At 42.3% G+C, this 25465-nt stretch overlaps 1 protein-coding gene across 1 annotated transcript; it reads right to left on the bottom strand.

Annotated features, from left to right (window-relative positions):
* Positions 1-218: 218 nt before the first annotated feature.
* Positions 219-23798, bottom strand: PUS7 (pseudouridine synthase 7). The gene is made up of 16 exons (XM_033162110.1): positions 23756-23798; positions 22175-22573; positions 20084-20168; positions 19874-19975; positions 18077-18221; positions 12665-12776; positions 10958-11035; positions 10322-10450; positions 8945-9070; positions 8451-8512; positions 6971-7131; positions 5791-5917; positions 4347-4448; positions 3233-3362; positions 2429-2520; positions 219-921 (listed from the first exon to the last, which is right to left on the bottom strand). The coding sequence occupies exons 2-16, from the start codon at positions 22540-22542 to the stop codon at positions 785-787; spliced, it is 1956 nt and encodes a 651-aa protein (XP_033018001.1). The 5' UTR covers positions 22543-22573; positions 23756-23798; the 3' UTR covers positions 219-784.
* Positions 23799-25465: the final 1667 nt, after the last annotated feature.

Consider the following 25465-nt stretch of genomic DNA (forward strand, 5'->3'; position numbering starts at 1 on the left):
GATTTTTGTTTAGTTTTAGAAATAAAATGAGAGCACATCATCATAGCTGTCCAATTAAGAATGGCTATTTAATCCTGTCGTGCCAGGATAGAGATTTTCCTAGTTGATCCATTGCCAGCAACAGACAAACTGTAAATGTTAAGAGTTAAACCTTGTTTGTTGAAGGTACAAACTCTGACATGGTTTGCTCACTTCTTTACCCATAGCAGAAACTGAAATAGGTTGTGAAAAACCAACACAAAAGTTTAATGAACTACAGCTCAAATAAAAGCAGCTGTACACATTTGTGTATGCATAAAAGACATGAACATTCTGCCAGCTGTGAGTGCAGTGCCTATCAGCACTCTTAAGGCTAAATACATCTTTTCACTGGTTATAAATATGCATTCACCAGTACCCTATTCTAATTAGATTTCCTGAACTGCAGTGTTACGCATGCCTGCAGTTTTCATCTGTACCAAACTCATGAAGCCATGTTTACTACTGTATTTGGAGAAAACATTTTATAAACACTTCCTGCAGACCTGAAAATACTAGCAAAGCCACCCATATTCTTCTACGCGAGCAAAATTGCACTGTGCAGACAGCTCAAGCACCGTGTTTGCTCACGATTATTTAAAAACAAAAGTTACCTTTTTATAAACACCATTTTACGATGAATTTGAAATTATATACCTCAAGCTAATACAAAAATACAATTTTAATTAGAAATTGCCTGGATAGAACTAGTAAATACAAAACCAGTTTCATGTTAAAACTTTTATCCAATCACTGCTAAGGATCTTCAGCGCAGCCATATTGTGTTTAACTGTGTCTGGTTTTTTATGCTTGTGTCCATTTTTAGCACTTCTCGAATGGCCATTGTAGCATAAGTTGATGGGGGAAGCGAGAAGTCCATCTTCAAAGCCTTGTATTTGCCTTCTGTCATAAGTAAATTAATGTTTAGGGGAAGAAGGAAAAAACCACGGGTTATCAAACATGCCTGTTGTTCAGTCATTCAGTCGTGTCCGACTCTTCATGACCCCATGGAACAGAGCACGCCAGGCACCCCTACCACTGCCTCCCGCAGTTTGGCCAAACTCATGCCAGTCGCTTCAAGAACAGAGTTTGCCAAACAACTGACTTCCTCCCACAAAGGAGCAAAGTATCAACCAGTGTTAAGTTTGATGTAATAACTTCAGAAGAGCTTGCTTGATTAAGCCAATGGCCCATATATTCAGCATCCCGTTCTCAGATGCTTGTGGAAATCCTGGAAGCAGCACCTGAGCAAGAGAGTGCTCTCCCCTCCTGTGGTTTGCAGCGCTGGTATTCAGACACATTGCCTCCAACTGCTCAGTTTACATCACTCCCAAGATCTTAAGGTTAAACATACACATAGGCCCAGTCGCGAACGACTCTGGGGTTGCACGCTCATCTCACTCTATAGGTCAAGGGAGCTGACGTTTGTCCGCAGACAGCTTCTGGGTCATGTGGCCAAAATGACTAAGCCGCTTCTGGCGAACCACAGCAGCGCACGGAGACGCCGTTTACCTTCCTGCCGGAGCGGTACCTATTTATCTACTTGCACTTTGACATGCTTTCGAGCTGCCAGGTTGGCAGGAGCTGGGATGGAGCAACAGGAGCTCACTCCGTCATGGGGATTTGAACCGCCGACCTTATGACTGGCAAGCCCTAGGCTCTGTGGTTTAGACCACAGCGCCACCCCTCCACAAGATGTAGGCTAGGAGAAATACAGATCTGCAGGAATTTGGAATCTGATCTCCTGCGTGGGAATGTACAGAGCGAGGGAGAAATAATGGATCTTCCCTGGGCGGTGTCATTACAGGAGTACACACACATCCTTTATGGTAAAAATGGTAAATTTCTCTATGGCAGCCTGTTTCAACCTTGGGTCCTCAAATGTTGTTGGACTACAAGTCCCATCGTCCCCAACCACTGGTCCTACTAGCTAGGGATGATGGGACTTATAATCCAACAACATCTCTAAGGTAGTAGTGAAGGATCAACTCAACAAAGCCAGTCTGCTAGCAAGCTCTTCCAGGGGCAACTGGACTTGCTAGCAGACTGGCTTTGTTGAGTTGATCCTTCACTACTACCTTAGAGATGTTGCTGGATTCTTGGTTTGATTTGTTTTGGCGGAAACTTTGTCTCCATCAGCAGTATCTCACATCCCTTGAAAGAGGCCAGCTCATGTTTATCTCTACAGCAAAAGTACCAGTGTTTCTGGTAAGCTGTTTTAACTCTGCCTATTAGCTCAATATCTAAATTTGGGGAAGAAACATACTTTCTAAAGCTTTCAGCCCGACATTTTATTTTATTCATTTATTTTTTAAAAACCCATTATATTTAGCAGTTAGATTCTGTGAGCATTTAAAAGGGACATGCATGGCTGAAGAATCATATATGGCACAATTGAAAAAAATATTACCTGTTGCAAGAACTGCAGGTGGTTTTCCTTCCAGTTTATCTAAGTCCGTATTAAATAATGGAATCTTAGGGTCATCATACACAACTAGCTCCCTTTAAAAAAGAGAGAGAGATTTAAAAGGTGCACAACAATAAGAACCATATACATGTATTAGAAATTCCTCACTGCATCATTATTCTAGGAGACTGTTTTATAAAGCAGCAGAATACTTGGTAGAAATGGTTGCCCACACCTGGGCTTGAAGATGGCAACGTGTTTTCAGTGCAAAGCTTGTTGGCTTTAACACGGCAATACTTTCCACACCTACTTGGTTCCTTTCTGAAACCAATGGGATTTATTCAAGTAGCTGTGCAGTGCCTGAATCTTGGAGGACTTGGGATTTCTTTCTAATGAAGGTTAAACGCTAAACGTTACCTTTGTTACATACATATGGGGCTCCCCTTTAAACATGGAACTTTTACATTATTTTTAACTGAGGAGCAGCAGTATAGACTTGTGGCTTCATGCTGCTCTTCGAGATAAACAGTGAAATAAGTACCACCATCATCAAGCACACATCAGTAAGCACATGGTTCAGAACGTAAAAACGACCTGCTGAATCAGTTCAAAGACTGATCTAGTCCAATATTCCATGCTCATTGGGGTGTCCAAAAGCAGGACATGAATGTAGCAGCCCTCTCCCATTTGAGATCCTCAAGCAACTGGTATACTCTGGAAGCAATAAAGTCATCATTTCTAGTAGCAGTTGTTAGGCTTATCATCCGTCTCCTCCTATGGCTACTAAACTGTGTGCTATTTACTTACCAGCTCACATCCTGAGGTCGGATGATGATCTTTCTGTAGGCTCCGGATAAGGAATAGTCTCGAATTTTGTGCTTCATGTTACCAATGTCGAGATTGTCGGCGGCTAGTATTTCCTCGTAGGCTTTCCCAACTGCCGTAAAAGGACATATAAATGAATGGCAACATGGAATTCAGGGCAAATGCGTTGTAGGTTTCCCCTCTTGCATCTGATGCAGTTCTGACCTGTAACGCTGAAACGTGGCCCAAAAGCGTAGTCTTTTTCTTCACAGCTCTATTTAATAAGGAATTATTTGTAGGAAATCCCTGGTCCTGGGATATAAAAACTACTTTCAAACCATTTTGGTAAGCAGGCAACCATCCTAAATATAGCTAGGGTGGCAGTGAAGCCCATGATCATATAAGCTCCTATTAGTTAAGATGTGGCTCCACTCCTATTAAAAATATCTATTAACATGCTTCCAGTCACACAATGTGTACCAGTTGGGGATAGAGGAATGAAGTAATGACTGCAGATGGCCTAAATCTGGATGCTGCTAGACTATTTGTCTCCAACAAACTGTTTCTTTTTTCCTTCCTTCCCCCTTTAAGCATGCAAGCTGATGATTTTTTTTTTAAAAAAACTTCCATTTCTCCTGCTAGCTGCACTTTGTTAATGCCTGATCCTGCTCCCTAGTTTAGAGAAAACTAGTTAATGACTGAATGATCTTCCCTTAAAATATGGTTACAACTAAGTTACCTTTGATCCAAATACAGAAAATACTCCTAATTCTCCATTTAATACACAGCAATATAATATACAGCAATAAAGTGCTACTGGAATGATTTTTAAAATTTTGTTTCGACTACAACAGACCAACACGGCTACCTACCTGCAACTATACAGCAATATTTATACATCAAATGTTAGTCACATTAGTAAATCCATTGAAATCAATGAAGCCAGCTGGTGTCAGTGGACCTATTTAATCTGTGCTTATTAAAATCAGATACAAAACCCATTTAGTTACTTTTGTGCAGACACACATACACACTCATCCTCAGCACTTTATGTGCCAGCATAGCAAACCTGATTATGCGTATATCACCCACTTTTGACTTTAAACAGAATTCTTACTTTTGTGCTTTGGATAGATAACATCGAAACCAGGCAACGGCATCACAACATCATGGATGGTGTAATTGTCAACATCTGATTCTTCGATATAAACAGCTGTACCTAAAAGCAAGAGGATGTTTCAAGTAATATATAGCTTTCCAGGTCATCCCAACCAGATTTCCCACTGAGCAATCTTTTCCTAGATAGTGTATCTTTATGAGCTCCTTAACAAGGGACAAAGCAGAGAGGAAATACAGTTTCAAACAGGATTAGGCAGTCTGGGTAGCACAAAATTGTACACGATGGAAGGCACCAGACTGTCACCGGTAGGTACACTGATTTACTGGCAAATCTAAGTCCTAGTGTTGCTGAGTCGGATCACCGGTTCCTCCCTCTCCGAAATCTGTGCCTCTGCCCTCTGAAGACCGCCCTCACCAAGCCTCTTACTTCTCCTACTTGACTTAGGCAGTGATGGCAGTATCTCACTTCCTGCAAAGCCCTCTTCCCTGTCAACACAGGGGACTTCCAAACAACCCTGTTCCAAAGCTCAGATAACCTGGGAAATGGATTCTGGTACCCTGTGGGGTACTACAACTCGGAGCAACTACTGGGAGCAAGAACTTACTGCCATCTCCAGAGTGGGAAGAGAGAGGGGCTCAAAGGTTACTTATAGCCCAAAATTGGAAAGGGGAGAAAATTCTGACAATTCAAGAATGGTTGATTAAATTAGTGGAATTCATGAATTTGGCTAAGATGACGGCAGCAATTCGAAATATATCCAAACAAAGATCTAAGGCTGAGTGGAAATATGTGGAAGACTATCTGAAAAAAGAAGGTATAAGAACGGATTTGGTGATTTGCTTAGATTGAGATATATGTGGGGAGATTTATATGAAAATGTGAGCTATTTATTTAGTTATATATTTTTCAATCATTATATAAGGTATAGCAAGTTTTGTTTCATTATTAAGGGAAGCGATATACAGACAATTGGAAGTCAATTTTTAATTGTTATTTATAATTCTTTGCTTTTTTCTGTGTGTTTTGTTTTTTTCAAATATTATTTTTTGTGGATTATAATGTCTAGATTATATGTTTTTGGGGGGTTTTGTTTGTTTGTTTATTTGTTTCTATTGGTTTATTTGTTTCTATTGGTTGATTTGATATGGTTGTATTTTAGAAGTCTGAAATTAAATAAAGCTATTTTAAACTAAAAAACAAAACAAAACCAAGAGCATAATCCAGAATTGAGCATTAAAAAAAAATCTTGTTCCAATTACCGTAACACATTCAAAGTTTATTCTGCCAAGCCTAATTCTAAATAAAAGAGGGTGTATGTGCTTATCTCTAGTTTTAAGGAACAAAATACTAGGAAACTATTCCAAAATGTATTATTGACTATGTGCCACCACATACACACAAAAAACACACACCCTGACATCAAGCAATGTTGACATTTTACCTCCTTTTAGTACAAGATCTCCTGGCACAGCAACAAGCCCATATTCTTCTATTCTGCGGCTCACCATGTTATTCCACACATAACTCTGATAGCTATGAATATACATCAAACGATTATTTCTTGGGATCTGCAGACCAAGAAAAAGTGATAATCAACATGATGCTAATTTTGTAAGGCGCATACTTGGGGTAAGGTAAGGTAAAGGTAAAGGACCCCTGGAGAGTTAAGTCCAGTCAAAGGCAACTCTGAGGTTGTGGTGCTCATCTCACTTTCAGGCCGAGGGAGCCAGCGTTTGTCCACAGACAGCTTTCCAGGTCATGTGGCCAGCATGCCTAAACCGCTTCTGGTGTAACAGAACACTGTGACAGAAACCAGAGCGCATGGAAATGCTGTTTATCTTCCTGCCACAGCGGTACCTATTGCAGTAGTACCCTGTGTTACGTACGCGATCCGTTCCAGGTCGCACCACGTAACCCAGGCATACGTAACGCGAACGAACAAAAAGAAAAGAAAAAGAAAAAACCCGGAAGTTCGCGGGTTTGTGTGCTTCTGCGCACCCGCGCTCCGTGGAGGACTTCCGGGTCGTGGAGGTGCGTAACTCGAATGTACGCAACACGGAGCGTACACAACACGAGGTATGACTGTAATCTACTTGCACTGGCGTGCTTGCAAACTGCTAGGTTGGCAGGAGCTGGGACAAAACAACAGGAGCTCACCCCGTCGCGTGGATTCGAACCGCCGACCTTCTGATCGGCAAGCCCAAGTGTTTCGGTGGTTTAGACCACAGCACCACCCAATGGACACAATTCTGAGCAGACATATGTAAGGACAGCACTGTTAATGGTTTAAATACACGCCTGAAAATACAAGGGAGCCCCGGCTCAATTTACATCTTTAAAAAACAACTCCCTTTGGCCTGGCAAGTCAGAACTAATAAACCCTAATTAAAAATATCTGAAGAAGTATGCACACACACAAATGCTCATGCCAAGAACAAACTTAGTTGGTCTCTAAGGTGCTACTGGAAGGATTAAAAAAAAAATGGAAGGAAGGAGGGAGGAGAAAATACTTCTCCAGTAGTCCATTTACCATTCACCATAAATTTGACTTCACCCCCAAATTGTTTTTCAGATATGCTCAGAGACGGTCTACAGCCAAACATGCAAACACCTCAACTTACTATGCCGAATGCAGAGACGATATTCTTCAGTCCGTACTTTGAAAGTCCTCGGAGCAGCTGTCCCTCCACACACCGTTTCACGGGAAGTTTTTTGAGGGCTGCATCTGGGTCTTTTGTTTTTGCCCACTCTTCTCGGCATTTTACCAAGTATCCCTTTTCAGCTGCAACGACCGTTTGCATAAATGGGAAGCGCTTTAATTTCAAACCATGTGAGCGGGTTTCCTTTTTATTTTTAAAAGTAGTTCAGCTCAAAAACAGGCCTGCATAAAACCTAAAGTCAATGGCATCTATAACACAAAATCCTTCTCAGCCAGTTTCAAAACTATCCTGCATTTTCAGTTAACCACCTGGAACAGATGGCAACATGCTATGTTGCAAACCTTACTCAACTTCCTTGAGGTTAGGTAAAGGTAAAGGGACCCCGACCATCAGGTCCAGCTGTGTCCGACTCTGGGGTTGCGGTGCTCATCTTGCTCTATAGGCCGAGGGAGCCGGCGTTTGTCCGCAAACAGCTTCCGTGTCATGTGGCCAGCATGACAAAGCCGCTTCTGGCGAACCAGAGCAGCGCACGGAAACACCGTTTACCTTCCCGCCGGAGCGGCCCCTATTTATCTACTTGCACCATGACATGCTTTCGAACTGCTTTCGAACGGCAGGAGCAGGGACCGAGCAATGGGAGCTCACCCTGTGGCAGGGATTCGAACCGCCGACCTTCTGATCAGCAAGCCCTAGGCTCTGTGGTTTAACCCATCAAAGTCACTGTGAATTTCAGCAAATACCTATCCACTGGGTGCATTTGCAAAGTACGTTGTCTGACAACTAGAGCCTCAGTGTTCCAGGGGCGGGCACCTATATTTCATCTTCAATTTCTGCTATTAGCTGGGTTTTTAACTATTCCCTACCCTGCAACCCACATATCCTTTTGTTTCCCCATTTTAAAGCTTCAGGGTATGGCATTTCTGAATTTAAATATCAAGTTCCATCCTACAACATCAGCTTACCATACTTAGCATTATAGAATCAGGACACAATTTGAAATGAATTAGGATTCATATGTTGGACACTGGCTCATTTGACAGCAACGTGAAAATGTGCCATTACCATTATTGGCCCAGTCCTGTGGAATGCTCTGCAAACAGAGATTCAGTCGCTTCTTTTAAACTTTAAGCAGCTGCTGGAAACTGTTCTACGCTGCCAAGCTTTCGCTGGCAATGAAGGAAATATCCTTCTCAGTAGATCTCTGATTATACATTTTTATACGGATTTAATTGTATGGTTTTATGTATGACTGCTGTGAACCACTCTGATTTATTTATTTTTTATAAATAGCTGTTTGATATTTTTATTAATATAATCACTTGCTTTCAAAACATAAACAGGGAAACTGTACAGAAGTGCTCCTTTTGAGTATTTAAATCCACTGTTCGATGAAATTGAGTCCAAAATGGCTAATGCCATATCTAAAAAAAATATTACTTGCCTCCAGGACGTGGTTTTAGTATTAAATCGATGACTTCATTCCAGTTATTCTGTAGTATGGCTCTAAAAATATAGAACAACATCTGGTTGATATAGCATTGGCCGGCAGGGGAGAAAAATCAGAATCACTTTAACCAGCAAACAAGTGGGTTGGGCTGCAATCTTTCTTCTACTAAAGGTTTCAAAGGAAAGACGTGCCATTCATATAAAATGAAAACTTTTTACAGTGTGCATTCAGCAGCCAAAATTTTAAACATAGTATTCTTTATGCAATCCTTCCCATAATCATATGGACTAGGAGATTTATGATTTTATTTTATTTTTTATTACTGATAGGGGGCTAAAGCTGAGAAATAGCAGCCCATTCCAGGCCAATTAGCAAGGCGACAGGTGGTCTAGGGTTCGAATCCGCATCTGTCAGGCCCCAAATTCCTACTCCCTGGGCTCCCAGCTGCTTTAAGGTGCCACGTATATGCCAAAATAAGAGGAGCCCACCTTCCAACTTGATATGTAGGGACAGCTGTGGTTCCAAATCTTTGCATCCCATAGTAGTTAACAAACCCAATTTCCCTGAGAGACTGCATGGCATGTTGAACTTGATCATCGGTCCCAGTTATATTTCTGATAAAAGAAAAAAAAAACATTTTAGGAGAAAAGTCCAACAGGCACACACTGTGCATTAGAACATAGAGATAAAAGTCATGATGAACTAGCACGTGTACAGCACAATCCTATGCAGAGATATATTCAGAGGTCAATCCCACTCTGTTCAGTTCTTGCTTCTCCATTGAGTGTTTAGGTTTATAGCCCTGAGTGAACAGGAGCAGGGAAGAAAAATCAAGTTTATCTGCAAAAATAGCTTTTCTGACTAGATCAGTTCTCAGACCCTTGCCTAATTCTGATGTTTCACAATGTGTTTGTCCCTCCAGTCATAAGGGGTTGAAATTTGCATTGCTGTGCCTGTGAAGAACTTATAATTTCACTGTATTGTGGGTTTTTAAAAAGTATTTTTATTAAGAGACTTTCTTTCATTGTATTGCGTTGAACATGTACAGGTGAAACTCGAAAAATTAGAATATCATGGAGAAGTCCATTTATGTAAGCAATTGTTTTCATTAGCTACTGGAATTTAATATATGAGATAGACTCATGACATGCAAAGCGAGATATGTCAAGCCTTTGTTGGTTATAACAGTGATGATTATGGCACACAGCTGATGAAAACCCCAAAGTTGAAATGGTTAATTTGGGGTTCTCATCAGCTGTACGCCATAATCATCACAATTATAACAAATGAAGGCTTGACATATCTCGCTTTGCATGTCATGAGCCTATCTCATATATTTGTTTCACCTTTTAAGTTGAATTACTGAAAGAAATGAACCTTTCCACGATATTCTAATTTTTCGAGTTTCACCTGTAGTACTATGAACTGAAGAAGCTCTAGTGAAACCTGATTAACATCCGGAATTCAGGTCTTTTGATCCATTTTCGCCAAGGGACGAAAATCCCCGCGACCACCATCACGTATGACCATGTCTTGAAGCTTGCCTTGCGACCGTTCCCTCTTATACGACTCTGCACGTCCAGTTGAGAACCACCTGCAGCACTTTTTGCCTATTTGCACTGCGCTAGGACACTATCATTATTGGCAGAGTTGTGCCACTAGTATACTATTTGTTCAAAAGTTTCTCCAGGCCTTGACATGCACGCTGCACTTTAGTATGTTTAATTGAGTAAATTGTTTCCTATACCTGCCATCTGGTTTGGTGTTTTGGTTTTGTTGCATTATAATCGTTATAACACCTGATACTTTTTGTGTGTGTATACCCTGAACTGTAACAAAGCAGCCTTGGAAAACAGAGCTTTTACCTGAGAACTACTGTGAAATGATTTCCTTGCAATTCTCCCAGCTTTAGCGGGTGGTTCTTGTAACTGAAGTTTCCAAGCTTGAAATTCATCAGGCAATTATTTAAGTGAGCCAGCCTTTGTGCAGTGATTCTAAACATGGAGACAGAGAGGGAAATATTTCACACGAAACGGGGTCTCTACAAAGGATAATTGATTTTGGAGTTACAGTGTCTGAAGCACAGGTACAAACTGTATTTTTGAAATCTAATTCTGAAACCGTGATTCCAGCAGCCTTTTCATTACATCTTTTTAACATTCATGCCCTCAGTTTAAAACTGAGGGTTTTCAAATCTAACCACAGCCACCTACCCTGAGGAATTGAGGGGAGGGATGCCTGATTCCAGTGCCTTGGGTACTTACTGAATGCCACAACACTTTTATAAGATCAATTAGTTCCATCTTGCACACAGATAAGATTATTTTTATTTTGTGATTTTATTTTGTGAACTGCCCTGAGATCTATGGGTATAGGGTGGTATACATTATTAATAATAATAATAATTAATTATTATTATTATTATTATTATTATTATTATTATACAAATATTTCTGTTAGCAAGCCAGGTAACATTTAAACACCGCCCTGTTTCTACTTACCTGAGAACAGCGATCTCTTGAACTGTAATAGCCCTTTTGTCTTTCGTCCCCATGTATGAAAATATGTTTGGCTTAACTCTTTTAAAAAAAATGAGAAAGAAAAATGTTCAGCACTAGCAAAACAGGCAGGGGAAAGAAGCATAGAAGTTATTACCTTTGCTCGCCAACAGTGCATCATTTAAATCAGGCACCCCCAATCTGCGGCCCTCCAGATGTTTTGGCCTACAACTCCCATGTTCCCTAGCTAACAGGACCAGTGGTCAGGGATGATGGGAATTGTAGTCCAAAACATCTGGAGGGCCAAAGGTTGGGGGTGCCCGATTTAAATAAACTTGAGGGCCAGGTTCCCGCTAGGGCAACCTTGAAAGGGGCTGCATGCCAGCGGGTGGACAAAGTTCGTGGTGTAATGGATGTGCTTTTTACCTCTGTACAGTAGGCTACCTTCCAGCCCTGCAAAAATGTCAGTGGTTTCTACAAACACACACTCCTTTCCATCCAGGCAAGTGAGAAGCAACGTTACAATTTAAAGGACACATTCCACCCTCCAATAGGACTTGAGCAAGGGCAGAGTACGACCCATGGAGGCCTGGTCTCAGAAGAGAGGGTGGCCTGTGGTGGGGGCAGGCTTGCATGAGTCTCGAGGGTCAGAGAAGGTCTGGCCCCCTCGTCTGAGGTTCCCCTTTGCTGATTTGATCCACAGGAGAGAAACTCAAGAGACATAACAACAATCTGATCCAGTTAAGAGCCATTCCCCCCCCCCAAAAAAAACTCTCCCAAATGAAAACCATCCGCAAGGATTTCTGATTGCCACCACTTGAATAACTTGCAAGCTGATGCCAAGTGCACACTTTTATAAAAATTCCTACCCTGCGCTTATGCCGAGAGCTCACACTTCAAAGCCATTAACCTTTTGCTTCTATTATGTGACACCACAGTTATAGTCTTAGAAGTTGTCCGCTTGACAGGACAAAAGCAATGTGCACTGTGTCCAAGCTGATGTAAAGACTGAATTTGGAAAGCAGTATCTGAACACACACAAGACCGGACACTGAGGTCCAGCTCCGAGGGCCTTCTGGCGGTTCCCTCACTGCAAGAAGTGAAGTTACAGGGAACCAGGCAGAGGGCCTTCTCGGTGGTGGTGCCCACCGTGTGGAACGCCCTCTCATCAGATGTCAAGGAAATAAACAACTATCTGACTTTTAGATGACATCTGAAGGCAGCCCTGTTTAGGGAAGTTTTAAATGTTTGATGTTTTATTGTCTTTTTAATATTCTGTTGGGAGCCGTCCAGAGTGACTGGGGAAACCCCAGCCAGATGGGCAGGGTATAAATCATAAAATTATTATTATTACAATGCATAGGATTTAAATTGAATGGGAGAATTTATCCCTGAGGGTTCGAAACACAATTTTAAATAACATATAGTTCCCATGGATGCATGGTTCCCTCTCCCTCCCTCCCTCCCTCCCTCCCGTTTTTGTAATATAGTCTTACCACCTCAGGATTCCACAATGATCAAAAATTACAAATTGTTACACGCGGGCTACACATTATTTCCAAAACTGACCACTAAAAAGCAGCCGCTTTACCTTCAACATGCTGCAATGTTCCTCAAACCAACCATCTCAAAGGACGGCATTTCTGCCACCTATCAGAAACAGCAAGTTTTGCAGATTTACTGTCCCCTCTTGTCAAAAGGTTGACCCACCTTAAAAATCTCGACAGCACATTAATGGCATCCATGGTGTCCTTGTTCTCTTTGTACAAGACAAAGTGGCAATAACTTCCCCTAGATTTGGGCCAAGAATGTTTTCTTGGATCTTTGAAGACAAAATGTTAAAACATACAAAGTATTAAAGTATGGCCATTTTCACTGTTTTCTATTTAGTGGTTTTTTTGTTTTGGTAATTCAGACAAAAAAAGTCTTGTGTAAATCTCCCCCACCCCACCCCGCAAACCATTTGTACACTTGCTGGTGCTTTATCCATTCTTTGTGGGGGGTGGAATATATCACACTTACATCTTCCTTCGATAATGCTAAATTCCTCTTGGCAACTTTTTTTGGGAATCCATCAGAACACCGAAAAGAGCTACTACAATGCAACATAATTCATCCCACAAAACAGTACTGGGCAAAACCAAGTGTTACCACCTGAAGAGATTGTTCGTTGTAGTTTGTCCATATGCAAATATTCCAGGGGGAAGGGTCCCACCAATGAAAAAAATATTATACGGGATAGTCTTAGAGCAAATTCACACATTAGTAATGCAGCGACTACACTTCTTGCCAGTTATTTCATTCATTGCCAAGCGTGTTGCTGAGGCTAATGCACTGGGACTGAAAACAAGGAAGTTCAAATCGCATTTTCCTTATGAAGACCCTTGGGTGGTTTACAAAAGTGCACTTGGCCGGTTCACACTTAATACCAAACCATGGTTTAGTGTTATATTACCAAGCCTGAGGCTAGTATGCTCCCCCTCATACTCCAATTTTTGACAGACCTAATTAAACAACAGTGTGCAATCAGAGGACTTGTCCCTAAAGTGGTAAACCATGGTTTGGTAGTACAGTCATACCTCGTGTTGCATTAGGTGCATGTTGCGTTTTTTCAGCTTGCGAACGTGGGAAACCTGGAAGTGTATACTTCTGGGTTTCGCCGCACACGCAAACACCACTGTAGTTGCGGAGTTTTCGGGGTGCGTATGGCACCCCAGAACAGATCGTGTCCGCAACCAGAGGTACCACTGTAAATGTAAACTAACTCAATGGTCTTGTTCCCATGTCACAGTAAACCATCCTATGGTCTACCTAGATTGTGAAGGCTCCCAAAGAGGAGCTTGCAACCGCTTCACTCCTCCCTGGCCTTTTTGAGCTGCACTCAGTTAAGTCGAGGTTAGGCTTAGCATGTCATCCACACCTGAGACCATGGTTAAGCACTCTCCTCGCTAAACACTACCTGTAGACAAGAACAAACCTTGTTCCCACTGCAATCAATTATGGTACATCACTGCACTCACACAGGCTCTGAGAAGACATAATGCCTAAGAATTGGTTGCTCTCCTTAATTATGGTTAGATATGGCGAACATTTACACCATGGTTCAAAACTGGGCAGAAACTATGGTCAGAACATCCAAACCATGGTTCACATTAACCACATTTGAGTGTTATGATGCTAATGTATCCTCAGGAGTTTGAACTTTTTCCTTTTTCTTTTAAAACTTAATTCTTTGTCTTCTGTTGTTTCCAGTGCAAGGAAAGGCATTATATATAGAGAGAACAATATGAATGGGTTATAATTTTCTGAATGGTTAACTGCTATGGTCTGCAACCAAGCAGAGGGACAGTACTTGGGATTAATTCCAAATTACTTTGGTTAAACTATTTTATTTATCCTTTATTTCTTAAAATTTACAAATGGGGTGGGGTGGGGACGGACCCTCAAGGCAGTTTCCCAAAAAAGCTATGTAGAATGTAAGAATTTTGAGCATATTGGAAACCTAACTCTCAAAGAGGCTAACTAGATTAGTATTATGAGAATTAGGGATCATATTTGTTGAGGACAATTTTGTTATTATTGACTTATTTATGGCATTTGTATGCTGTAGCACAAACAATGCTTCTCTGGGTGGCTCACAGTAAATGAGTGAGGGGCAGATGAGGTTTGCCCATCTGGTCCTAACTTCCACTGCCTTGTGGGAAAAGAAAAGGCTAAGGAGTAAAAACTACAGAAATCCAGAGTGGAGTCCCTAAGACGGTTGGGTGGTGTCTTATACACCTCTTTCTGGAAGCCCTGGAAGCTAAGCTGGTGCCAAACATCCTGCTCTGCTTTCCTTTGGACCACATCAGCGAGGCCGAGAGGAGGGTCTTGTCATCTGGGCAGCCCAGGGTTGGGGGTTTGAGCCCCATGTTGGGCAACAGGATTCCTGAGTTACAGGGGGTTGGACCAGATTATCCTTGTGGTCCAACTCTATGATTCCATGATAGATAGGACTGAGCTGGAGAAAGGTTTATTTCCGTTAGTAATGAAATTGGAAAGCTGTTTAGCTGGTCTAAATTATTGTCGATTGGATTGGCATTTCATTTTTTCCCCTAACATGAAATGCCAACATCTCTTTCTTACCTGTTGAAGTTCTGACCTCTGTTCATACGCATGGGGTAAAGAGCATAAGAGAGCAATGTTTTATTTTGTTTTGTATTTTAAAGGTATCAAAGTGCTTCAGATGGGAACATGCAAGTTTATGTGTTATAACGCTGCAGATGTCTGGAGCATTCAACAGTCAATGTGGCGACTGACGTCTATTTATACAGCTATGCAATGGAATCGTGCAGAGGGAAAAGTGAACAAATGGAAAGGTTTCAGCTACACACGCAACAAACTACACTGAGGGCAGCGACGCAAAGAGTGGATAAACAAAGGTTATTAGGCGTTCCATGTGTTTAGAACGGAAGCGCCTGCAGAATCCAGTTCAAAACTGAGAGTCTAATTAATACAAATGTCAATGAGTAAGGTTGTCCCCTCCCCGACCAGAACAGAATACAGTGAACTTGCAAATTCTTACGCAGGAGGAAGTTTGTTCATATGCACTGAACAAATTCACTTGTACTAGACATCTGGGAAAACATACAACGATCTGAGAGATCACTGCCTGAAGTCTGATAGAACCACACAAAGACATTCATATCCCACCGCTTCAACCAATTTAGAAAAACAATCCAGGTAACATATGCTAACACATGCATTTTGCTCCAACAGTAGGGAAGATGGAGAGCATGGCTTGAGTATTTCTCTTTGTACCTGTAAACATGCATGCTCCATGCACAACGCATGCAAACATGGACTGTACTTAAATATATTCAGTGCAATAGACAACCACATTTCCCCCCCCCCAGATCTTTAATATCCTATTTTGAATCATATTAAATAAAATAGGCAATATGGATTTCACAGTAGTGAAGAGCAACAATATTCTAATTCCAAGACACGGACCAGCTAGGATTGAGAAATTTATCTGCCCTATCAAGCTGCTTAAACTGAAGTTTTTCACTCTACGGAGATGAGCATCACCTACTGACTGCTGTTTAACAGATCATGATGCCAATAAAGACACAGAAAGCAAGCCGGGATATTTTTCTCCCAGTCAATCTTGGCATATGCTGGAAAAATGCCGAGCTGCAGAGCAATCTACTGGTTGGTTGGTTGCTTTTTATTTAAAGGAACAAAGAGTACATAAAGACAGGGGATGTTTTTCTAGTCAGTTTTAAAAGGAACAAACACAAATTTAGATCAGAAAGCACCAGGCAGGCAGCACTAGAACCCTCTGACAGCCTCATGAGAGTATTTTTATTGCTAATTTGTATTTCCAAACAGATAAAATTTCTGCAGAAGTGGGGGCATGGCAGATTTAGCCCCATCCTCAGGTAGCACCCGACTGCAATGGGTCCATTCATCCCATACAGGTGGTTAACCTGTGGCCTTGATGTTGGTTCCAACTCCCCACATTCCCACCCAGCAAGCCCAATAGTTCAGGATGATGGGAATTTCAGCACAGCAACCTCTGGAGAGCAAAAGGTTAGCCATCCATGTTTTAATTTTAAGCCTGGATATTTTTTTTCCTCCTCTAACAATGCTGCTCAGAAGGAATTGTCTTCAATGGAACTTATTCCCAAATAACCAGACAGCATGGCAGCCTACAGGGTTTCCCCCCACCCTTTCCAAATTTTGTCCATTTTTTGATAGTAAAACTAGCATTTATTTTAAAACCAATACATTTTCTAAAATCCTCACATCCTTTAATGCTTGCTTCCTCAGGTTTATACGGAGGTATTTATTTTCTTTAAGCAATTCCATCATACAAAGTAGTGTTTTAGCAACATAGGTTGATCATGTAACCCTGTACCTTCTTTTAACTTTATTTGTACAACCTGACTGCATGTTCAGACCTTAATAAAAAAAAAACACCTACAGAAACCGCATTTTGAAAGGAGGGGAAAGGCTGAGCTTACATCAAATCTGTTTGTTCTACAGTTACACAAATCTCTGTGCAGACCCAAACTAGAATGTTAGCATTTTCCACTACATACTGATGGATTGTCCGTTACAAGACCGCTATTCTTTAAGGACAATTTGTTCCATAGCTTTGTAAAAAATGCACTAAGCAAAAGCAAGCACCGTATTTTTCGCTCCGTAAGACGCACTTTTTTCCTCCTAAAAAGTAAGGGGAAATATCTGTGCGTCTTATGGAGCGAATGGTGGTCCCTGGAGCTGAATTGCCCAGGGGCCAAAAGAGGATCATGCTTTTTATTGTACAAAGAGAAAAGGGAGTGTTTGAAAGGACCCCTCTCAGCAGCTGATCAGCAAGAGATCGGGAGAGAGATAAGAGTCCCAGCTCCCTTTCAGCCCCGCCCTCCTTTGTTGAATGTGCTGCAGATGGAGGTTGTTTGTTTCCCCAGCGACATGTGACTGGCTGATTAGATTATCTGTCTGGAAACTATAGAAAAGGCACCCTTTCCTTTAGAAGCTGCAGAAATGTGAGTTCAACCCCATAAAAACAGAGCTTTTCCTCTTTGCTTTTCCCCCTTTGCAAAAGGAGCTTTGCTTTTCCCCCTTTGCAAAAAAACTGCAAAACTTTTAGCTGATCCTCAAAAAACAGGGTTTTTCCCTTTGCAAAAAAAGCTGCAAAACTTTTAGCTGATCTTCAAAAAACCAGGGCTTTTCCCTTTGCAAAAAAAGCTGCAAAACCTTTAGCTGATCCTCAAAAAAACAGGCTTTTAGAGGAGGAAAACCAGAAAAATATTTTTTTTCTTGTTTCCTCCCCTAAAAACGAGGTGCGCCCTATGGTCTGGTGTGCCCTATGGAGCAAAAAATACGGTACACAGGGTTTTAATGTCCCTCAAGGCTTCCTTACCATCCTACGTGACTTAAACTTGCCTAGTCAATGCTGATTGATTAATTGGGCTGCAATCCTACACAGGCTCACTTGGAAGTGAGCTCTGTGGAGCCCAACGGGACTTGCACCTGAGTAGATATACCCTAGATTGCACAGTTAGACAGATTTTACACGCAGGTATACTACGGAGCCATTTTTGTTTTGAAAGTTTCAAATAAGGTCAAACTCACTTGCAAGAGCCTTTTTCCCAGCTGCATGATAAGCCACGATGTATTTTTTCCCATCCCGATCCTCTGTTTTAGTCTCTAGCCCTGGAAACAAAGATTTTACAGCCTGGTGCATAACGGTCCTTTTTTCCTTGGTGTCTTCAATGACCTAAGCAGCGGCATAAAAAAAAAAAATACAAAAAGTGATAGCTTAGTCGCCTTTTATCTTTGTAGTTTCTTGGTGATATTGGAGGCCAGCAAAACCTCACTGTGTTGCTATTTTGTGTAATCTGAAAATCAATAAACAACAAACTCAAAGAAAAGGAGGGGGGACAGAAGTAAGGACTACCGTCTCATAAACAGCAGATGAGGACAGAAGCCCATTTCTGACCATCACTATGTCAGACTGCCGGTGGGGGTTAGGACTGAATGTTCCTCAGGAGAAAAAGAATTCTTTGCACATCTTAAAAGAAAAAGAAAATAGCACGTAAGGGAGAAAGCTAAGATTCAACCCTTATTTGACTTGCTAGATTATTCTGTATGCAGGGACTACAATTCAGGTGCCCAAATCTGAAGTGACAGAGTCTAGAAAAGGTGAAGGTCCTGTGTGAGTGTCTGGAGTCGGTTGGACGGATAGCAGCTAACGGACTGAGGTTGAATCCTGACAAGACAGAAGTACTGCTCTTGAGGGACAGGGGGCGGGAGGGTGTGGGGGACTCCCTGATCCTAAATGGGGTAACTGTGCCCCTGAAGGACCAGGTGCGCAGCCTGGGAGTCATTTTGGACTCACAGCTGTCCATGGAGGCGCAGGTTAATTCTGTGTCCAGGGCAGCTGTCTACCAGCTCCATCTGGTACGCAGGCTGAGACCCTACCTGCCCGCAGACTGTCTCGCCAGAGTGGTGCATGCTCTGGTTATCTCCAGCTTGGACTACTGCAATGCGCTCTATGTGGGGCTACCTTTGAAGGTGACTCAGAAACTGCAATTAATCCAGAATGCAGCAGCTAGTCTGGTGACTGGGAGAGGTCGCCGGGACCATATAACACCAGTCCTGAAAGATCTGCATTGACTCCCAGTACATTTCCAAGCACAATTCAAAGGAGCGTCTCCGCCCCACTGAGGTCCAGCGCTGAGGGCCTTCTGGCGGTTCCCTCACTGCGAGAAGTGAGGTTACAGGGAACCAGACAAGAGGGCCTTCTCGGTAGTGGCGCCTGCCCTGTGGAACGCCCTCCCAGCAGATGTCAAGGCAATAAGCAACTATCTTGCTTTTAAAAGACATCTGAAGGTGTCCCTATTTAGGGAAGTTTTAAATGTTTGATGTTTTATTGTGTTTTTAATATTCGGTTGGAAGCTGCCCAGAGTGCCTGGGTTAAATCCAGCCAGATGGGCGGGGTATAAATAATAAATTATTATATTATTAAATTCAGTTTTCTTGTCATTATGTTATTCTTTTAACAGATCTAATCATTTAATCCCATTTTCACAATCCCTTAGAATAGTAAGGAGACCAATACAACTACAAAAAAACCTCTCATTTGCCTTTATATATATTCCCAAGAGGAAAAGGCCTACTAAATATGTAAATTTAGTCACAGGAAGCATTGTTTACCAGCATGATGATAAATGTACAGGATTGTAGTTATTCCCAACTTTTATAGAAATTTAAGTTAAAACACTTCATATAGAAGCCTTGCATCTTTTTATATGCCCTTCACGGGTGCATAGTCAAACAAAATCAACTTCCAAAACTGTTTGACCCTGTTGCATCATTTTGCCAACCATTAACTTGTTTATTTATTACCTCTGATATTTTGTCAATTACCTCAATGGCCACACTGCCTTCTTTGTTTTTAAAAAGCTGGAGGTCTTCTAACCGCTGCTTGTCTTCAGCTGACAACACTGTGAAGATCTCCTCAGAAGGATCCTACAAACACCACAAAATGTTAAGTAGAAATCTGTGCAAATCTTTTGACAAAGATTTGAATTGTGGCCTTCCACGTTTGATGATGGAAGCTAGGCCGAGGAAAGTTACCTCTTTATCTAAAGGCACAGTGAAGTCGTCCAAATGGATGGTATGCCCATCTTTTCCTATTTCATGAACAACGAAATCTGAATATCTAAGTAGAAAACAAGACAGAACAGTCAACAGAGAATGTGATAGATACAAATGTCAAACAAGAGCCTTTTCAGCTTAAATTGCAACCCTGAACACACGTCTATACTTTTAAAATTTGGGACTGAGGCCTATCAGCCCTTTCACAGCATAAAATAAAAAGGAAGAAACCAAAAAGAAGAAGAATCTTGCTTGAGGGTACTAAATGTAGGATTTATTCTACTTCAGCAGAGTTTCATGTGCAAAAGGAACAAGCAGGAGAAACACAGTCTAATGAAGAGACAGTATGGGCTCCCTAAAACACATAACTTACAGACTGAAAGCCAAAGTGGGAAATGTATATCCCCTTCCTCCTCCAAGTTATTTCCCTCTCTCTTCCTGGCATTAATTGTGCTTACACATCTGATCAGCAAGCCCAAGGAGCTCAGTGGATTAGACCACAGTCCTGTATCAATACCAACCATGGTCAACAAAAATCAGAATTCCTCATGGCTGCAGTTTGCAAACCCACTTCAAGCTAGGATTTCAAATTCTGTTGTATAAAAGAAAACCATGGTTTGTGCAGATGAACACACAACACAAGGACATGGTCAATACTATAAACTAACCCTCACCTTTTTTTACAGTATAAAGGGGAAATTGCTCCAGAAAAGGAAAAAAGCATACATTCAAAAAGGCTGGTTTTCAGTTTACAAGGAGCCAAGCTGACACCTGCAGAGAGTGGACCCTACGAGTTCTGCAATGCAATCTAAATCAAGTTGATTCAGAAGTATAATGGGAATTAATTCCAAATACGTGTGCACAGAACTTAGAAAAGAAAGCAAGTAACACAAGTCAATCTGCAAAAATTATCATTAAGGCTGCAATATATATCATGCTTAGATATTAAACACTGATAATGTACATCTTGCTAATTTGTGCTCCCTAAAATCCAAAGGGTGAAGAAAGCAGTATAAGGCTCCCCCTGCTTCTCAGAGATATAAATGTCAGCCATTTTGATAGTTAAGGATAATAATTATTTGTGTAAATGAGACACACCTTCTCTACTGATCCTTGCCATTTTAATAGCTGCAAGCTGGGTTTCTACAAAGTCACAGGGCAGCATGGAACAAAACATTTCAATATATGGAATCAGGGCTAATGAACCTGAGCAGGTTACAGGAGCCCAAAACTGGGACAAGAGACCAACTCTTTCACACCCCAATTCTCCCGCAACTATTGCCTTTGGCATGGATGAGCGATGCTCCCCAGAGCTGTGCTACATCAAGTCAGTGGCACTGCTACCGAGAGGCAGATTCACCCTCACCCTTGGTTCAGGAGTCATCCTTTTCATATTTTACAATAAGCCAGCAACTTACACAAGGGTTCTGTTCCGGGGATCGTGCCTAAAGCCAAAATTGCAGATAGTCAAAACAGTTGACTATACATCGTGGGTAGGCAAACTTAAGGCCCGGGGGCCAGATGCGGCCCAATCGCCTTCTCAATCCGGCCAACGGACGGTCCAGGAATCAGCGTGTTTTTACATGAGTAGAATGTGTCCTTTTATTTAAAATGCATCTCTGGGTTGTTTGGGGGGCATAGGAATTCGTTCATTTCCCCCCCCCAAAAAAATACAGTCAGGCCCCCCACAAGGTCTGAGGGACAGTGGACTGGCCCCCTGCTGAAAAAGTTTGCTGACCCCTGCTATAAATCTACCCCCTCCATCCAACTACAGATTTTGCAGATTGACGTGGTTACTTGCTTTATTTTCTAAGGCTACAATTCCCAGAGTTCCCTGTGAAGAGGGACTGGACTGTTAAAACCACTCTAGAAATTGTAGCTCTCTCAGGGGACTAGAGGTCTCCTAACAAATCTCAGCCCCTTTAACAAGCTAGTTCCCAGGATTCTTGAGGGGGTAGCCATGACTTTTTTAAAGTGGCACGATACCATGTTAAAGCTAAACAAGCAAAAGTGGTTATGTTAAGCATTGATCCATCCACAGGGTTGAGCAGCAGAAGCGTTAGTACTTACCTCTCTTTCAATATTCCAGAAAAGCCCTTATGAGAACTAACAAACTTAGTTATGCCAACATCTAGCTCTGTCAGGCCGTGCTTCATCATGTCTGCAAAGCTCTCTGGGTCTCCTTCTCCATCAATTTCTTCCAATTCTTCCTCATCTTGGCCTGCGCTTCCCTCATTAAGAACTATTTTTTTTGCATCCTCAACTGGAGGTCTGATGGGTTTGAGCTCTGCCTCAGCTTCAGCCTTATGGTCAGTATTCTCTCTTTCTTTCAGTGCTTCTTCCAAGACCTTTTGCCTTTTAATTTCATCCACGTTAGTCTCTTTGTCCTCAGAATGAGGACGCTTAAGGGATGCATTATCCATTTCTACCGCTTCCATTTTTAAAGCATAAAGTTGGTGGTATGAACTCCTGCAGGGGAAAAAATAGATCATTTAACCCAAAAAGATATTCCCTGTATTTTTGGTTATTTATATATCACCATCTCATGACATTATCAGTGTAGTGTACAGCAATATGTAGACAACAAAACATAAAAGCACCGTTAAAAACGCTACAAAACTATTACTGAAATGACTAGATCATCAAGAAAGTTTCAAACAGCTGCATCAGCCTGTAGGCACAGAAATATCTTCAAGAGATGCTTGGAAGTTACAAGTCAGGATTCCTGCCCAATCTCTGCTGGAAGTGTGTTCCATGTCACGGGACTAATGACACTAAATATCTGAATTCTAGTTAATGTCTGTCAGGCCTCTGCTACACAGGGGACAACTATGTGTTGACTGTTTTGTGTTACACCTATGCATTGTGTGTTGAATTTTTTTTTAAAAAAACCTTCCAACAAAGGCAAATGCCTTCTTTTAACCAAACATGGCAGAGCAAGCTAGTTTTCCATCTCTTTTCAGGCACAGGACCATTGCTCCGGTAGTTTTATGAGACCATCAGAGGGTGAATGTCATGAATGACTGCTACCCCACAAAAAAATATGCCTTTGCATCCTAAAATGAGGTACATAGGCACAGGCCCAAAAAAGACACAAGAGGGAGAATGGGGAACAATAACACATCAGAGCAATGGATAAATCAGATCCCTACTTGACACCTAGCTTCTATGTGGAGATGATCTTCAATGTGTCCATCTACAGTTTGAAATGATATGGTCTAGGAACAGTTTTGCTGTGGAATGGGTAGATTTTTCTGGGCGATATTAAACTGTGTTACTCAGAGTAGACCCATGGAAATGAAATGACCTAACTTAATTATGTTCGTTAATTTCAGTACGTCTACTCTGAGCAAACCTTAGTTTACTACCAGCTTCAATCTAGACCTAGCATGTCTTTCTGATGGATCTGTAATTATCTGTAGTTATTTGCTCTTGATCCAGCCCTCAGTATAAGCATCACCAGTTTTCCCTCCGTTGCTTGGATTCCACCCCCATCGACAAGAGGATCTTCTGCCTTCTTCCTGGAACTCACCTGGAGGTTGACAAAGAGCTGAAAACCTTCCCCTCCAATAAACCAGAGGAGAGTGAACAGGGTCCCTGAGGAGGAAGGGGAGAGCAAACTTGCTACAAGAAAGAATACTGTTAACTCACTTTTTCGGAACAGGGCGCTTCAGTAGGAGCTTCAACGTCCCCTCTTGGATAGGCGAAGGTGGAAAATTATAGAAGAACAGAAAATAATATCATGCTCTATGGAAACAATCAGTTATAAATACTTCCACACAAGTCCACAAAACAACAACAAGACTTTGCATCCCCTTCTCTTCCTAAATTTTTTGAATATATTTGTCCTTTGCATCAGGTAAAGCAGCAGGCCTGTTCCTTTGTCCAGAATATTTTCCCTCTACAGTAGGGGTGAGCAGAAGATTTGAGATTTACTGGTAGATCTCATCTGATCTGCAAGAACTTTGTTGCCCAACCCCTCAGGTTATTGGAATCCCTGATCAGTACTCAGATATAGACGTGCATTTTGTATATGCAGGTGGCCAGGGAGAGCGGAGTATAAATAAAAATATTTTTTATTATTATTATTATTATTATTATTATTATTATTATTATTATCATCTCATATTGCATATGGGTCCACCTTTAAGTTCCCAATGCACATCTGGCTCCTTTTGGGATTTTAGTGGCTAAAAGAAAAGTAGATCCTACAAGTCTGAAATCTGCCCCAACTATAGCTCTGGGACGTTCAGAGCTGCTGTACACATACTGAGTTGTATCGAATATTAATCCTACTCATAGTACTCCCATTTAAGTTACCAGGCATAACTAATTTATGTTCATTTATTTCAGTGGCTCTAGTCCAAATATAGTCGACGGCAACCCAAATATTAGTTGAATGCACACTAAGAACATTACGTCCCTCCCCCAACGCTGTTCCCCTAACACCAGCACATTTAAAAAATATAATCCGCTGTTTTCCTCCTGGCTAGAAAGGCTGCACAAATTCAAGTTTGAGGTTGGCATAGCGCAACGTGCACCGATTTTCCAAAGAAATGTCACGGGCAGAATAGGGGCGAAGGGCGCGGGGTCCCCGGACGCGCCACGAGCCTGAAATCAAAGGAAGTGAAAACTTTCCCATTGCCATTTGGAATTTCAGGTGTCCCCCCTTCTGCCTTCGTATAATAGAGCGCGCGCGCGCGCGCACGTCGCAGAAAGGCAGCTGGGCGGGGGCGGAAAAGGCACAGCTCCCCCGCGGCGCACACTATTCGCAGAAGATTCTTCGAAAGCGCTTCGCCTCTGGAGGGGTCTATGCAGAAAAAGCACAGAATAGGAGCCACCCTTTTTGGCGAGGTTGGCGGGGCGCCTTTCCGTCCCTCCTCGTCCTCCTCCACCCTCCAACCCAGCCGGGCTTTCCCTCTGCGTCGGCATCCGCAAGGGCGCTGCCCTAGAAACACTGACCCACCTCGCGGTCTCTCGGCTGGCCAAGGGAAGCGGGGCGCACGGAACAGCCCCGTCCGGTGCCAAGCGAGCCTCGCCGCCGCACACGTGCCCAGCTTCTCCACACGGCCTAAAGGCCCGGGCAGCAGCAAGAAGCAGCAGGAGGAGGAGGAGGAGGGGAAAGGGGCGGTCTCTCTATCTCAGGCCCACAGGCTCTCGGCAAGCTGCTCAGGCTGTTCCGGAGCACACAGGAGAAGCGCGTGACGTGCGCCCTTGCGCGCTGGGCACAGCCCCGGCCGAGCAGGGCGCAGGGCTGGCTTCTCCTCCTCCGGCGTCTGGCTGGCGGCAGACACTATGGCTGCCTTGGGACAAGGGCCGGTGGGGATCCGGCAGCGCTCGAAGGATCGTGCGCAGCTGGCG

This window comes from Lacerta agilis, chromosome 10, assembly GCF_009819535.1.
Source record: "Lacerta agilis isolate rLacAgi1 chromosome 10, rLacAgi1.pri, whole genome shotgun sequence".
NCBI lineage: Eukaryota > Metazoa > Chordata > Lepidosauria > Squamata > Lacertidae > Lacerta > Lacerta agilis.

What these genes read in the sequence shown, in the direction of transcription:
- PUS7 (XM_033162110.1), bottom strand. Translation starts at nt 22,542, where the DNA reads ATGGAAGCGGTAGAAATGGATAATGCATCCCTTAAGCGTCCTCATTCT. An exon ending in TCTGGAATATTGAAAGAGAG is followed by an intron (nt 20,169 to 22,174) that starts GTAAGTACTAAC and finishes TTTTCTACTTAG; the next exon opens with ATATTCAGATTTCGTTGTTC. An exon ending in CATTTCACAGTAGTTCTCAG is followed by an intron (nt 9,071 to 10,321) that starts GTAAAAGCTCTG and finishes TTCTTTTATCAG; the next exon opens with AAATATAACTGGGACCGATG.